This window comes from Ischnura elegans, chromosome 13 (assembly GCF_921293095.1).
Source record: "Ischnura elegans chromosome 13, ioIscEleg1.1, whole genome shotgun sequence".
Classification (NCBI taxonomy): domain Eukaryota; kingdom Metazoa; phylum Arthropoda; class Insecta; order Odonata; family Coenagrionidae; genus Ischnura; species Ischnura elegans.
The window spans coordinates 6,025,564-6,038,439 of NC_060258.1; the positions used below are offsets into that span (position 1 = coordinate 6,025,564).

The 12,876-nt window shown below is 37.4% G+C and overlaps 1 protein-coding gene and 1 long non-coding RNA gene across 2 annotated transcripts; both read left to right on the forward strand.

Moving 5' to 3' along the window:
• Positions 1-282: 282 nt before the first annotated feature.
• On the forward strand, positions 283-901 carry LOC124170453. Its single transcript, XR_006867466.1, has 3 exons — positions 283-363; positions 516-682; positions 798-901. It is a non-coding gene; the product is annotated as an uncharacterized LOC124170453 (long non-coding RNA).
• A 4,463-nt stretch (positions 902-5,364) lies between these two features.
• Positions 5,365-10,935, forward strand: LOC124170413. Its single transcript, XM_046549134.1, has 3 exons — positions 5,365-5,571; positions 6,535-6,654; positions 9,623-10,935. Exons 1-3 carry the CDS (start codon positions 5,365-5,367, stop codon positions 9,791-9,793), a joined length of 498 nt encoding a protein of 165 aa, XP_046405090.1. The 3' UTR covers positions 9,794-10,935.
• Positions 10,936-12,876: the final 1,941 nt, after the last annotated feature.

Sequence of the window (12,876 nt, forward strand, 5' to 3'; positions counted from 1 at the left end):
ATAGTCGTTTAATGTGTCCACTATCACCGCGCAACACAGTGCTTCTTTCCATTAGCATTAATGTTGCTTGCATAGTCTTTAATGAGACTTAAGGTATTTATAGTCCTCGTCGACCTCTACTAATAGGAAGACGGCGGGGATCACAATTGAAATAAACACATTTTTTCTTCTATTAATATTCAGAACGCGAACTGATTGTAAGCCTGCTATGTGTTTGTGCCTCTAGCGGTATCAGTTAAAACTAGCCGACAGCCAATGCAAGCCAATCTTTGCTTGCATGATTTTATATTAAAATTGCTCGTGAGTATTCTCGTTAATCGTCTCTATCCATTTTGCTGTGGTGTATTTTTTCTTGAGGTCATTGTGAGTTATTTTATTTTTAAAAGTTAAACTAGTCTTTCTCCGTGAGCGTTCAAAATATATACTGTATTCATGAATGTAGTTTTCGCGACGAATTTGGAGATCTCAGTCTATTATGTGGAGATGATTTCATCGAGGATATAACTTATTTAAAGGTTGAATTAGTGATTGAAACTAGAGCATGAATCGTACTGCCGGGATTGTCACGGACTTGTGCAGACTATGCATGAAGAATAATGATTATTATTACAACATATTCACTTCAAACGTAGCTTGCAGAGTAACTGTGAAGGATGCCATTCATGGATTACTCGGTTTGGAAGTAAGTAGCTCGATACATCTTATCGATATTTATTTTTCATATTGATTTCTTTATTCTGTGTTATGAGTATAATTTCATATTCTTTCAATGTATAGCGTGTTGATTGCTATATTAGGTTGCTGTGGGAGATGGTCTGCCTAGCAACCTGTGTCCAGTATGTCTGAAGAAGCTCACGGAATTTAGTGTTTTCAAAAAGATATGTTTAGAATCGGACGCAAACCTGGGGCCGTATTCTGTAACTCCAAACCGATCGGTGCGGCACCGATTCGTCGGGTGCGACGTCACACCGACTCCCGGTAAGAAGTCGTGCGATTCTGTACGAACCCGATCGGTGCGGCACCGACGTGAGGGCGAGAGATCGTCGGTAGCCGTACCGACAGCAAAAAGGTGTCGGTACGGCCACCGACTAGTGGGTTTCATCAACTCCCCGGTGCGCATTGAACGTTTTATTTTGTTTTTATCTCATCACCGAGTAAATAATGAGGTTTGCTGCAATGTTATCTTTTTCTGCCCCTTCGAATAGGCCACTATAATTCACTGTGTCAACATCTATATTGATTATCTTGACATAAATATAAGATATTGGTTAATAAACATGAGGTTTGCCACTATATAATGACTTTCTCTCATTTATGTTACCACTTTCACTCGCTTGTAATAGGATTTCTTTCACTCTATCATCATTTATTTGCTCCTTTGACATAAAAAAGATATTTTTGATTAAATATGAGTTTTGCCGCAATGTTATCACTTTATCTCACTCTGAATAGGCAACTATTATTTCACTCAATCATCATTTGGCGTTTCTCTCGGCATAGAAATAAGATCTTTTTATTTAAGTATGAAGTTTGCCACAACGGTATCTGTTTCTTTCATTTGTAACAGGCAACTATATTTCATTTTATCGTCAGCCATTGATTCCCTTGGCGATAAAAGAAGATATTTGTTAATAAGTATGAGGTTTACCGCAATATTATCATTTTCTCTCACTTGGAATGCGCAACTTAAACATATGTATTTCACCCAATCACAATTTCTTTACTTCCTCGTCATTACACTTCTTTTAATTACACCCAGTTCCATATTTTTATAACAATTTCCTAACTTGTTCCTCTAATATGACATTTACATTTGCTTTTGAATCCTACGTTCACGTTCCATGGTATGTTATTTTCGTCTGCTACGGTGCCAATGGCATAACCTTCCGTTGATAACATTTAGACGGAACTTACTTAATGACAACTATATTACCAAATCATGAATAAATAGCAATATACGGAACCAATATTTAAAAAAAGAAACTACGATCTCAAGGATAGTTTCAATAATCCATTCCAGCAACAACAATCTCCATCACATACAAACTTTATTGTGATGTTGTAATATTGTTTCCTTCGATTCTGTAGGTACAGCATTACTACCACACATTATATAAGCATTGTTAACAACTTATCCAATATCGTTTATCTTAATCTAGCAATAAGTCGTAATTTCCGCAAATAAAAAGATCGAGAATGACGACAACAAACTGTGCCAATGAGTCTTCACTTGTTTTTACCCTTCTTTCATTGGTGGAGACACGTTAGATGACTTCTAACTTCGGATATATTCGGATTTTCCCTGTTTGAGAAGGAGGGGGAACCTTACCGACTGGTTTGATACCGACGACCAAGTATAGTGGTGACGGAATAGTGAAACTAGCCCAGTTTCCCGCAAGTTGCGTTTCTCAATCTGACTCCGTGCAAAGTGCTTATTAACTTGCAGTTGATGTTTCAGTGGTGATAAGTGAAGATATTTTGTAGTCTGATTCAACTACGTGTTTTCAAAGCAATCAAAGTTAACAAAGTGGGACATTCAAGTTCGGAAATGACAAACCAAAAGGCAATATATCCACTAGGCTATGTCAAAATCCATTATAAAGTACTCGCTTGGGTAACCAGAGCATGTTGAAATGTTCAAGGAAATCTCTTACCATTTCCGGCTATGTATGAGCTGTGGCAATTGTTGTGTATGTATGAGTTAACAATTGTTTTTCCAGTGAGCACTGGAGGAGTGCTTTGAGAGTACTACAATATTTAAAGCACACTGCTAATGAAAAACTTGTGTTTAAGCCTACAGGCAAAAGCATTACTGGCTATGTCGATGCTGATTGGGCTGGTAATCATAATGATCGAAGGTCATGCACTGGTTTTGTATATAAATTTGCTGGAGCTGCCATCACCTGGAGAAGCCAAAAGCAGAAGTGTGTTGCTCTTTCAAGCACTGAATCCGAGTATGTAGCTCTCTCCGAGGGATCTCGAGAAGCTGTATACCTTAGATACCTAATGTCAGAGTTGTTAGATGTTGTGGAAACTGTAAAAATTTATTGTGACAATCAAAGTGCTATCAAATTGTGCCAAAACCCAGTGTTTCATGCAAGGACAAAACATATTGATGTTCGATATCATTTTACTAGGGAATTGATTGAGAAAAATGTAGTGAATGTGGAGTACCTACAAACTGATCTAATGGTGGCAGATATTATGACTAAAAGTCTATGCAAGGTTAAACATTCAAAACTAAAAGACTGTTTGGGACTGTCTTGATTTCTTGTTTTGTATAAATTGTTACTTAATTCACTGCCAATGTCCCTAGAGTGAGAGGGAGTGTTGAGTTTACACTCCAGTGGCATTTCGTTGTTCATTTGTTATGTATCATTCTCTCGTGTACTGCTGTGCACTTCAAGCCTTGTTCTCTCTTCTTGTCTGTCGTCCGTGCAATAAAGACGTGTGTGTTCCGCCCGACGTTTGCCTCGTTCTTTCAACAAAATCTCTGTAGATTACTTTCTTCATCGGTTGCTAAGCATAGGTAGGTTTTAACGTACGAAAAATATTATGTTTTTATTGAACTCTTGTTTTTATTTTAATTTGAATTCCTGTGGTTTGCGTTATTCATAATAACATACCTGCTTACGGTTCAGAAACTTATTTTCCATTATCAAGGCTTTGGAACATCTAGTTGCAAAAAGTCCTTAAACGTTTTAAATGTTTTGTATAAATTTTGGAAAAAATAAGAAAACTTATGTGATATAACTTTAATGAATCAATCAGTTTACTCTGTCAGTTAATTAGTTACCTACAATATTATATTTTCACTTTTATTTGTGCATCAATGTTGCATAATTCTAGTATGCTATATGTTCTGGAACCATCTATGTCACTGCAGTATTCATAAGTTTTTCTTTTTTTGGTTAAAGAATATATTTTTTTTGATAAATCTTATAGTCAAAATTATATTCGGATTTCCAAATTTTTCTTTTATGGCATTCATATATGTTTTTTCTTTCTGAGTGCATGGCTAAGATGTGTACTGGATTGTTTATTTCATTTAAAGATGACTTATTTGATGAATTACTATTTTTTATTAAATGAGATGGCTATCGTACGTAACAGTCTTCACATCCATGGCTTGCCATGAGATATGCTCCATTTTTTGGGGTTGTTGACGAAAGTGTTTTGAGTAAAATTTGCACTGGGTATTTTCATTGTAATTTTGATTTGTATGTAATTCCATAGTGTTTGGAATGGAATGGTTTTGCATTTTTTAAATAAATTTAGCTTATTGCATTTTGGGTATAAGGTCAGAAATTGCCTTTTTTGAGAATGAAATGACATTTTTTTGAGATTTTTTTTGTAATATTTTAAACTTTATGCAGATTTCTTTGGTAAAGTACTTTTTCACATAAATTTAGAGAGGAAAAAGAATTTACTTTGTATTTTACTTACAATTAGTGATGAGGTTTAATAATTGAAACATCCATGAAATAAAGGACAGTGTCCGGCGTGAATGGGTGGAAATCTTTGATATTTAGCTTATTAAAACAACTTGTCTGTTTCCACACTATTTTATTTTCTCCGACCATGGTTTCGGCAACTTGTGCCATTGTCAAGACATTGGCCATTGTCAACTTGTCACCATGACGATGGCATCAGTTGCCGAAACCATGGTCGGTGAAAATAAAATAGTGTGGAAACAGACAAGTTGTTTTAATAAGCTGAATTGAAAAATCGACTAGATGAAAAGGGTTTCATCCACCAGACTATTGATGTGGAGCTGACAGAATTTCTTAGGTTCTTATTTATCTTTTTTCTCATGCCAAACAATATCCAGTGCATTGGCTGTTCTGGCAATACTCTCTTGACCATTGTAATTGGTCCCAAGTATCTCTAACTGCTACGCTATCTATGACGTTTTGTGCCCATGGACATTATCTTCTCCTCTTGGGCGTTTCCCTACAACTCTCTCTTCCAAAATCAAGATGAGGATTTCATACTTTTTTGCCTCAGAAAGTGGCCACACGTGAGATTTACCTATTTCCTCCTAGATTTCATATTTGGGTTCATATAAACAAGAGGTCAATAGCAATGGATACGCATCAAAAAAATATTCCACATCAAACATTCATATTTAAGACACCACTGCTGAAAATATTTATTTTCTTATTCCATGGTCCCAAGGATGTTGTAATATGGACTAGATGTGAGTCAGTATAGCAAGTATCATCCTGCATAATTTGGTGTCAGTAGTTGTTTGGCTTTTGAGTTATTGATTTAAAGACGCATGTCAATTTTTAGGTATTACCTGAAATGACACATTATAAATCTGGTATTATCAAGATTAGAAATATGCTTCATTTGATGACAATGAAGGAGGTGAGTTTATCACAGTTACTTTCTCCACAGAGTATCCAAGGGGATGAGGCAGCTGATGACAAACTGGGGTCTTCTGCTGACACAAAAGACTTCATTCAAGATGAGATACAAGGCACCCCACGTCTCACTTGCTCAGTGCAAACGACTGAAATATACATACCTGTGCCAGACTCCCAACAACCCGGAGCTAATATATTGGTAAGCTATATTCTTATCCGCAGTAAAACCTTAGTTAAATGACCTTAATTTGTAGGGATTTACTATGATAAATGACGATATTTCTTTTGCCCAGTGTAACTGTAGTCATTTCTATGGGTAGTCACCAGCACATAACGAATTTTTGAGGGGCCCCAACGCCCTCAAAAATTTGTAATGGGTGTGAGGAAAAATGTTTCAGGCTTGTCGATTTTCCCTGGGGTGTCCAGATATCGAGATTTGAATTATCAGGGTTATAATGTTGATCATATGACCCTTCAAAAATGCTTAAATTACTTTAAACTCACTACTCATAAAATATCCTGGGGCGAGATCCCAGGTTTTGTCCCCCCCCCCTCAATAATTTTTGTAAGTCGGCATCCTTAGGTGTAGGTTTGGTTCAGGTACCCTAGATCATGTTGGAGCAATTTATTTCAAAATTGACCATATGTAGGGCTTGTTATAGCACATTTAGGGCGTGATCGATTCATGTTGGGGCTGATGGCGTATCAAGGGTTGGTTGACCCCATAGTGTCGACTGAGCATAAGGCCCATATTCTAAGATAAACGTATACAAGTGTTTTCACCTGTATTGATTGATAAAATTCATGACTTTTAAGTCCTCTCTTGCGATCAAGTTGAAGGAGAGGCATATATCTGGAGACTTAGGCAAAACGTGGTTAGGGAAGGCCACCCAGTTGAGATGCAAACCTGCATCCTCTGGGTTGGAAGGTGAAGACTTTAACCGATTTTACTGTGCCAGGCAAATTCAGAAGCATTCCACATCAATGTGTGCAGAATAAACTAGTCATTTTATAGTAGTTGTTCACTAACATCTTGTGCAAAATACTTTGGCTTTCAAGTAAAAGAGGAGGTTTTATTGTTAATACTCATATGCATTAGCATTATTATTGTCATGTATTATTATTATGCCTTTTTTGATTGACACTCAGCATTGTCTTCTAGTTTAATCTTAAAGAGGAGAACGAAGACCCTCTCACTGAAGGAAATTATTCTGTGATGCACACAACAGATCCAGCCATAATTTCGACTGATGTCTCAGAGCCATTGGCAACGGATGACTGGGTGAGTGTAATTTTCCTTTGTTTGGTGCAGTTTTGCTACTGCATAACTTCAGTCCTCCATGGTATATTCCAATATCACTGACGACTCACACACACTTCACGTGATCATTATTTGTCATTTCCAAATAATCACTACAGCAATCACTCTTGTTTGTTTAATCAAGTGATTTTCTGAATTGAGCATCGAGCGCCATTGTTGTTTACGATCACTATGAAGCTGAGGATTCTCATCACTTTTCCATCACTCGTCTGGTCACATTTTCTGTTGCTGAAACCTCATATCAGCCAATCAGAATGGTTACTGGTATGGAGAGATTGCAGCGCAGTACTTGTCAATCATGGGAACATCATAGAGCTGTGATATCAGAAATGATAGGAGAAGTGACAGAGGAAGGGGCTGTGTGGTTCAGAAAAATGATATCTCAAGCTGATACTTATCCGGTATGGAAAAACGTTCACTCAATTGATCAGAGAGGGACAAAACAAATGATGCTATGATTCAGGCTTGACCAGAAAAACAAAAGCTTTATGCTTACTTTCTAAAATTTGAATAAGTAAACTTGACATGGGTCATAATTCTTCATTAGAACTATCATTGGCACTTGACATGTAAATTACAGAAAAAACTTTTGGGCTGCATTTCTATTCATATTTTGAAGTTTACTCATACATTTCCAAACAGATTCTGACCACTTTGGTAAGGGAGATCAAGGGAATTGAATTCCCAAAGGTTTTTATTTCTGACTAAAATAGAGGTTTGTCCGGGGCTCCCGCATAACTGCTTAATCCTTAAAACCATAAATATGCCATTAATTTAGTCATCAAACCTGAAAAATTTCTGAAACTTAATTGAAAAACTATGATTGATGGATCAAAAAGAATCAATACGACTATCATATTTCAAGGTCAATCACTCATTTATCTGCACACACATGTACAAAGCGCATGTATTGGTCCGTGTTCCATTAAAACACATTGGCCATCAGACTTCACCAAATCTGGATAACCACTAACTTAGATATGTTCATTAACCCTGGTGAAATTTCAGACACTACCTAACTTCCGTGCGACCCTTCTCCCTCTATTTTCCCACTCACAACCTATAGCCAGCACTGAATTTTTCTAACCATTGGTGATGTCATAAGAAATAGAATTTTTATATCTGTGTTTGCATTCACTGAATCTGCCACATTTGTTAAATTTATAGTTGCTGTAAGGCCTGTGATTGTTACTTGATCAATGATTCATTGTAAAATGGTGCCTCAACTGACCATGAATTTGACAATATGAAGACTATGAATACCTGGAAAAAAATGAATTTTATTACTAGGTTAAAGTGGGAACCCTGTGTGTCTTTCTTGAAAAAAAATCTTTCAAATTGAGCGACTCACTGCACTGAACAGGTTGGAGGCATACGGGTGCTATGATCACTCACCTTTTTCTTGCTGAGCAAGTGAGGGCTCTGATGTCATGGCACTTCCCACTTTTGTGAGCATAGATATATTTACTATGCTCTCTTCCGATGGCCACAAAGCAGAAGGAAGGATCATCATCACGAGTAAACAATCATACGATTGGTTTGATACAGCTCTCCTATCCTCTAGACATTTTTTAGCTAACTATTTCTTCTCTTTTACATCCTTAAAGACCTGTGCTATGAAACTCATTCAAGGCCCTTCCTTGCCCTTATTTCCTTCCACCTGTCCATTTACAATTGTGTTCATTGCACCATCATGTCTCATAATGTGGCCAACTGCACAATTCTATATTTTGCTAAGGGTTTTTAGAAGACTTGTCATTTCCCCCTCTCTTCTTAGCACTTCCTTGTTACATACACGGTCAATACCCTTTATCTTCATCATTCTTAGGTAATACTACATTTGACATGCTACCTCCTCTCGACATATCTGCTGCTGTCAACGTCCAAGCCTCACTTCCATAAAGAGACATACTCCATTAGGAAGGAAAATAAGTGAAATTCATGTTACCGATTGTTGCATATGCTACACTCACACTCAGTGATCGTGTTATGATGATCAACTGATCACTAAGTATAGTGCGGCTGAATACACCAAATGATTTGAGTCATTCCTTGGTAAATCGTTGAAAATGAAAAAAGAAAACATTAATGATGAATGATAAATTTGAAATGAAATTGGGTTACGTTGGTTATGGTCGGTTGCCTTTCCACTAAATCAGTTGATGATGCAGTTTCTAGCCGTTCCTGCCAAAGAAAACTTGTTCCCAAAAAAGAGTTTATGTAAGGCGTATTCTTACTATATCAGATTTGGATATTGTGTGAACTGTAAAGGGGAAATTATGATGGGGACTCAGGATTTGTCGTTGACCATAGTGAGGTTATTTTGATGGAGCTTGTTGTAAGTATATAGTTGGTAGAGTACACAACTCGAGTATGAGAGGAAATGAAAAACTTGTTATACCTCACCACCGAACAGTGACATTCAATAAATCATTCATTGTTGCTGCATGCTGTAAATGGAACAACGTTGACTTACCGTTATGTAAATCATCATCACTCACCTCCATCTAGCAAATGCAATTTATAGAATACAACCGCTTTTTACATGAGTACAAGTCAAAGTAAACAGTGAAAACAGTATTTTGAAGGAATTCAAGTTTGACTCAAGTCTTAGTCACACATTCAAGCATTGGACAAATATTCATTCACACATTAGTAGTGATTTCTTACTTGATACTTATCCTACCTTTTCTTGATAAAATTAATGTTTTTTTATCAAAAATGATGATAGATTATTGTACAAATTGGTGCATATAATTGTGATGCACAAGCTGTTAACAAATTTCACAGTTGGGTTTTTTGGGGTGGTGTGTACATATGTATCAATGATATTGGGTAATAGGAATAATTTTTTTGGCAAATTCACAAAGCTATTTCTTTATTTCCATATCCCCGTCTTTAATGATGCTGATTGTGGACTCATATGCAGGCACAGGCCTCAACATCTTCCCAAGGTGAAGAGGCGGATGTTAAATGCACAGGAGCCAATGTGACAGATCTTGACTCTATACTGGTGTTAGCCAGGAAAGAAATATCTCCCAAGGAGACTGATGCCACTAAGATATGCATAAAATTCTCATTCAATTTAATTAATGGATGAAAGTGATATCTGGGAGTAATCCTGTAATCCAAATTCTGCAAACATGGGCTATTTTGAAACCTTGATCACTATTTTAAAAATTGGGCACAATGTTCTGTAACCGATGCCACATGGCATGGTTTATGGGTAACCTAATATCAGTGTTCATGGCAGAAAGGTAGCTCATGCAATATCGTGTATGAGTGTGTTTGTGTTCATAGTGAAGCATGAATGGGCTCGATTGTAAAGTGTTTCCCCCTCCCCCCACGATTTCCCAATTTTCTGATGTCGTGGTTCTTCCATGTTGGGTATGTGACCGGTGAAATGTCACCATTTTTCCCCACCCCTCCATCCAAACAGCACCTATAAGCAGGGAATAGAGGGTGACATAATTAATACCCCCTCCCTCTACAAAATGAGAACATTCTTTGACAAACCACCCTCCCCATAGTGGGTATTCTAAGAAAACTTGCTTCTTTCCGGATTTCCCCCACCTGCCCCAGAAAACTAAGCCTCGGTGGGTTATAACATCTGGACGAATTTCAGCTCATGGTGACACCTGGACCCTGGCTTCATTTTATTGCCAAAGGCTGTGCCGGTCAGCTGAAGGTGTGTGCCTGTCATGTGAAGGAGAGGTAGAGAGAGAAGAGAATCATGGAGGATTGACTGAGATGTGAAGAGTGGTGAAGAAGGGGAAATAGGAGAAGAGAAGGGTAGATTTCCCATGCCAAGAGGAATAACATAAACCCACGATGCCTCAAATTAAATATTTTCTCAGTTCACGATTAAGGAAGACACAATGACCCCGACAGCAGCCAGCCGAGGAGGTCATCTGCATCCATGACTGAGAATCAATGAATAAAACAGTTATCCCCCAATACATCCCCCCTACGGTTAGAAGATTCACGAAGAAGTCCTCTATATCCCCCAATCAAGAATGAAAGAACTAGCTTTGAAGAAGACCGTTTGCCCCATATTAATTGTCCCATGCCTTTTTTTATTCTTTTGCCCTCCTGTTTTCCCCATGAAGGACTGTATATTTTAGTATTTAGGACTGAGTGTATCATTGGCTTGTGTTTAGGTCAATTGTTGGTGTTGTCACTTCATTTGTTTTGGTATTCGTCCTAGAGATTCACTCGAAGTTAATATTCTTGTTTCATTAAAAAAAAATAGTAAAGAGGTATCACTTGTTTATGGTAAATCTGAAATCTGCTTACTTTCAGCCAACTGATAAGGGGAATGGAGGGCTGGTTCAGGATGGGCAACTGTGGGTGAGTGCTCTTCAGTGCTTGAAATTGACTCTTCACAGAAAAGAGTTGTAGCTAAATCTGACATGGGAATATTAAAACAACAAATTTCAGCATTCAATCAAATTTTGCCTACCACCCATGAAATTTTTTCATACATTGATTCTATTGTCTATGTTACAGAGGAATTCATCAATATTTCAATAAATTTCACCGACATTTTTTATGTTTGTCTCGACCTTAAATCCTTGAGTGACAACTCGGCACTTTAACCACTGCGCTAATGCTCATTTTGCAGAGTGGCTCTTATGCATGACTACATTTGACCTGTAAATGTTTAACTGCATTTTAGTTTAAACAATTTGGTTATATAACCCCAAATGGTGGCTGATTAAAGGGCAGCTTCCATTGGCACTATATATAACAGTAAAATGTGATTGAATTCTGAGATTCGGTTTTTGGACACTCCCCTTTGAAGGATAAAGCATCTGAATTTGTCTTCTATGTATACTCTTTTTAGTTTATGTTAATAGTTCTTCTGGGGAATATTATCAGGTCGGCAAATGTCTAGTAAAAATTTCATCATGCTTCAGTGATATAAACCAATATTTGCAGTCATGTGCATTCATATGGGATTCCAGCATACTTTACTTAACAATTTTGCTATTGAGACTGGTTAATTGAAAATAATTCCCAATAAATTACTTGTGAAGAATACTTAGCATATGATTCCTGTTCCCATGTCAATTGCTGTGTCCATAGACAAAATTAACATGGAACTTGTTGAAATGAGTGAAAATGGCTTGGTTTAATTATGATGTAATGGGAAAATTTTGCTTTGATACACAACCCATCCAATTCACTGTTTTGTGCTTTTGGCAACTGTGCTTTAGTAGGTGTAACAGGTAATCATGGAAGAACTGAAATATGGAAAAAATCTGATTTGGTTATAAATGGGCTAAGCATAATTTTAATACCTCACGGCTTCATCCAAAACTTTTAAAAGCAGTACAGGGAAGTACAGGGCATCACCCTCATTGAGGGTGAATATGAGAAGTTTGAATTATTAGGATGGTAATTTAACTTTTTATTTATTTCAAGGCTTAGGGGCCTATTACGAACGAGAAGTCGGTGCGCACGGCCGGGCAGAGTTTTCGTTCCGTATACGGTGTCACACCGTCCCTTGCGATTGCGAATGGTCGGGTCGGAGAGTCACCGCCAGGCAGAGAGACTCTCTAGGGGTCGGTGAAGAGCGATGTGGTGGAAGTGACGTTTGTATGAAAAATTCTGAGCTCCTTCAACCTGAAAATGTTGTAGCCCATGGGAAGGGCTTGTGGTGTTCCAAATCTGCGGCAACTTTCTAGCAGACGAATATTTCGGCAACAGTTGTTCCACTACATGTACTTAATACCCTGCAAGCCACCTTTAGGGTGTTTGGCAGGGGGTGATCAATCACCAGCATGCAGCATGCATTTGGACTCCCACATGCTCACCACACCGTCCAAAAAACGTCCCGTATTATTACAAACTCTACTATTATATGCTGTTAGAAATAGAATATAGAATAAAATATCAGATACATGCATTAAGTTTTACATGGGTTAGTAGGCTACACTACAAGTCATGCAATCTATTTACGAGTTCTATTGCTGCCATTATAATCTCTTATTGATCGTGGAAAAAATGACATTCAGAATCTGTCTGTTCTGCGATCTATCTCTCTTATTTTATTTATATGATCTGATCTTCCATAGTACGTTGGCGTCTGCAAGATATGATTAACTTCTTCAGAAAAGACACTGCTCTTGAATTTATCTAAAAGGTTTAGTCTATTTTTCAATCTACGGTCCGACAGAG